General features: G+C 39.7%; 1 protein-coding gene across 1 annotated transcript in view; it reads right to left on the bottom strand.

Annotated features, from left to right (window-relative positions):
- Positions 1 to 1959: 1959 nt before the first annotated feature.
- The window catches only part of pcdh18b (protocadherin 18b), a 9926-nt gene continuing 9394 nt past the window's right edge, over positions 1960 to 2491 (bottom strand). The window contains exon 4 of the mRNA XM_020611302.1: positions 1960 to 2491. This exon is cut by the window's right edge and continues 506 nt beyond it. Coding sequence (XP_020466958.1) covers positions 2096 to 2491 — 396 coding nt within the window. The 3' untranslated portion in view covers positions 1960 to 2095.

Below are 2491 nucleotides of genomic sequence, written 5' to 3'. Positions count from 1 at the left end.
AGACCAGTTAGCTGGAGCAGCTGGGAACAGCTGTAGCTCACCAACAGTCATCAGACGCTCTGTATGAGAATATACAGGATAAGGTTTATGTACTGTTCATGGCTGAGAGCACTCCTCCACAATGAATCAATACAGCCTGGACACAATGAGCAACGGTGCTGTATTGATTATTTTTGATGTGTACATTATTATTCTAATTGCAGCCTCCATTTGGCTGTTTTCTCTGAAAGCCGCAGTGTGGTTGTTTCTCCTCCAGGGGGCTCTGTCTCTCCCCTCTCTGGTTTCATGCTTGGTGCTGCTTGCACGGGTGGTAATGTGGTGGTAAGTGCAAGGCACTGGAGTCATTGGTTTACAGTGCACATGGTGAGCCTCTAGGTGTCACCCATTATCTAGTTGTTAAGGCAACAGAAGAGGAAGAGGGAGGTGTCTCCATCAAATCCAAAACCCCCATGAAATGCTCGCCACCTCTCTAAGTCTCTTCACAACAGATATTTCCATCTGCTTCCACAGCACATTTCCCCCATCAGCCACCACACGTCCAAGTTTGATCCTTTTGTTTTGTGAATTCAAGTGGCTCTGAGATTGTTGACTGAATGCAGAGGCTTTCTTAGTTTTTTTTCTGAGCCAAGACAACAACCCTGGCTCTATCAAGCCATTTAGTGTTTGTGGAAATGCTTCAAAGCTGTCTCATATGAACAAACATTGACAACTACTGAATCTACTGATGTGAAGATGATGATGTGTAGTAGGATTAGTTAAAGGTAAACCTACTGTGGTGTTTATTCACTGTTTTCATGGACTGCAGCTAATGGCTGTTCATCATTAATATGTCCCCAATGCTAAATGAAATTAGTGTATGAAATATGAAAAATATCTTTTGTCTGACCAGCAGTTAAAACTCAAAGCCATTCAGTTTTAAAAGATATAAAACTGTAAAAAGCTGAAAATCCTAACATCTGAGCTGGAAACAGAGTATTTCATATTTTGCTTTATAAACCAGCTGAAAGAGCGCTTATTTTGTAAAACTGTTGCAGATTAATTGTCTGTTAATTGACAAATCAGTTAACTAGTTATCTAGTTGTTACAGTAGTGAACAAGAATATTAATGCTTTTCCTACCCAACATTGTGTTATCAGCTGTACTGTACAGAAATACTGGCTTGATACCTTACTTAACATTAAACTGTTTACTTTAAGGCATTTGCATTTACATGCTATTTTGGTCTGTTGTATCTAATTTGACCTCTTAATTCACTGAGATTATAAATTAATTCTTATCCTTGTTAAGAAGAACTGACAAACCAGTTTCACCACAAAGGACATTTAGCAGCAAGTCCTGTAGCTGATCAGGAAAACTGTCATTTTAATCTCTACAGTCCCAACGACTGGACAAACCTTAACTACTGAGAAAAATTGTGGTCTACATTTTAACTTTCATTTGCATTAGACAAGGCATATAAACTAAATTATTCCTTTCCTTTTAATCCACAGCACAGTGAGGTTTAATGCTTTAGATAAGTAGGTAGATAGATAACAAAAGTCAAATATAGGCTGCAGAGACAGAATAATGTTTGTGTATTATTATTTTTATTTGTGTATTGTCCCCTTCCCCACAATAAACCACAAAGACAACTGTCGATTTATTAATACTATATTCATGTACACATAATATAGTGGCAAAAAAAAAAATCACAATACAAAAGACAATTTAAATACAGAGAATGTCGATCGCATGTCAAAGTCTTGATTCAACATTTTTGTACTCAACATGCATTTTAAATATAAAAATAGACTTCTGATTAAGTTTATACAAATATATTTTTAAAATACAAAGATAAATACAGTCACATAGTGTACATTGTGTACCAAACCAGCAATTACAAACATTTTTTTGGATATTTAGCATTCACAAAACACAATTATTACATTAGAAATGCAACTTTTATGACGATTGCAGGTCTTTTTTTTTTGTCTGTTTCTAATTTCAGTTACTTCTGTCCTTTTGCCATCCACAGTCCCTCACTTTTATTCTGAAGGTAACAGGATGCAGTCACTGGGCAGTAAATAAATAAATGAATGAATAAGAAACAGGAAATCTAGCTCTGCCGGACATCCTGTAAGAGTTTGTTTATCTCAGCCACCAGCTCACTGGCATCCACCAGCTCGTGGCGGCTATCACTGCGTTTGCCTTGGAGGTGGCTGAGCACCGAGTCAAAATCATCCTCCTCGTAGTTCTCTGGGATCTCCTCCATGGCAGGCAGCCACTTGGAGGAAGGCCCAGGAAGGGGCACTGGTACTGGTACTGGTACAGGTGCGGGGGAAGGCTGCACCAGAGTGGGACTGACCAGTGCTGTGAGCAGGGGGCTGCTGTGGGGTTTTGGGGTATGGCTGCTGTTCTGAGGGCTGTTTTTGGGTGCCTGGGAGCCCTTTTGGCAGCTGCTCTGGGAACTGAGCTTGGTACTAGGTTTCAGGGTGTGGTAGCTGCCACCCTG

The sequence above is a fragment of the Monopterus albus genome, unplaced genomic scaffold (assembly GCF_001952655.1).
Source record: "Monopterus albus unplaced genomic scaffold, M_albus_1.0 scaffold111.1, whole genome shotgun sequence".
Classification (NCBI taxonomy): Eukaryota; Metazoa; Chordata; class Actinopteri; order Synbranchiformes; family Synbranchidae; genus Monopterus; species Monopterus albus.
This window is presented reverse-complemented; position numbering and strand designations above follow the sequence as displayed.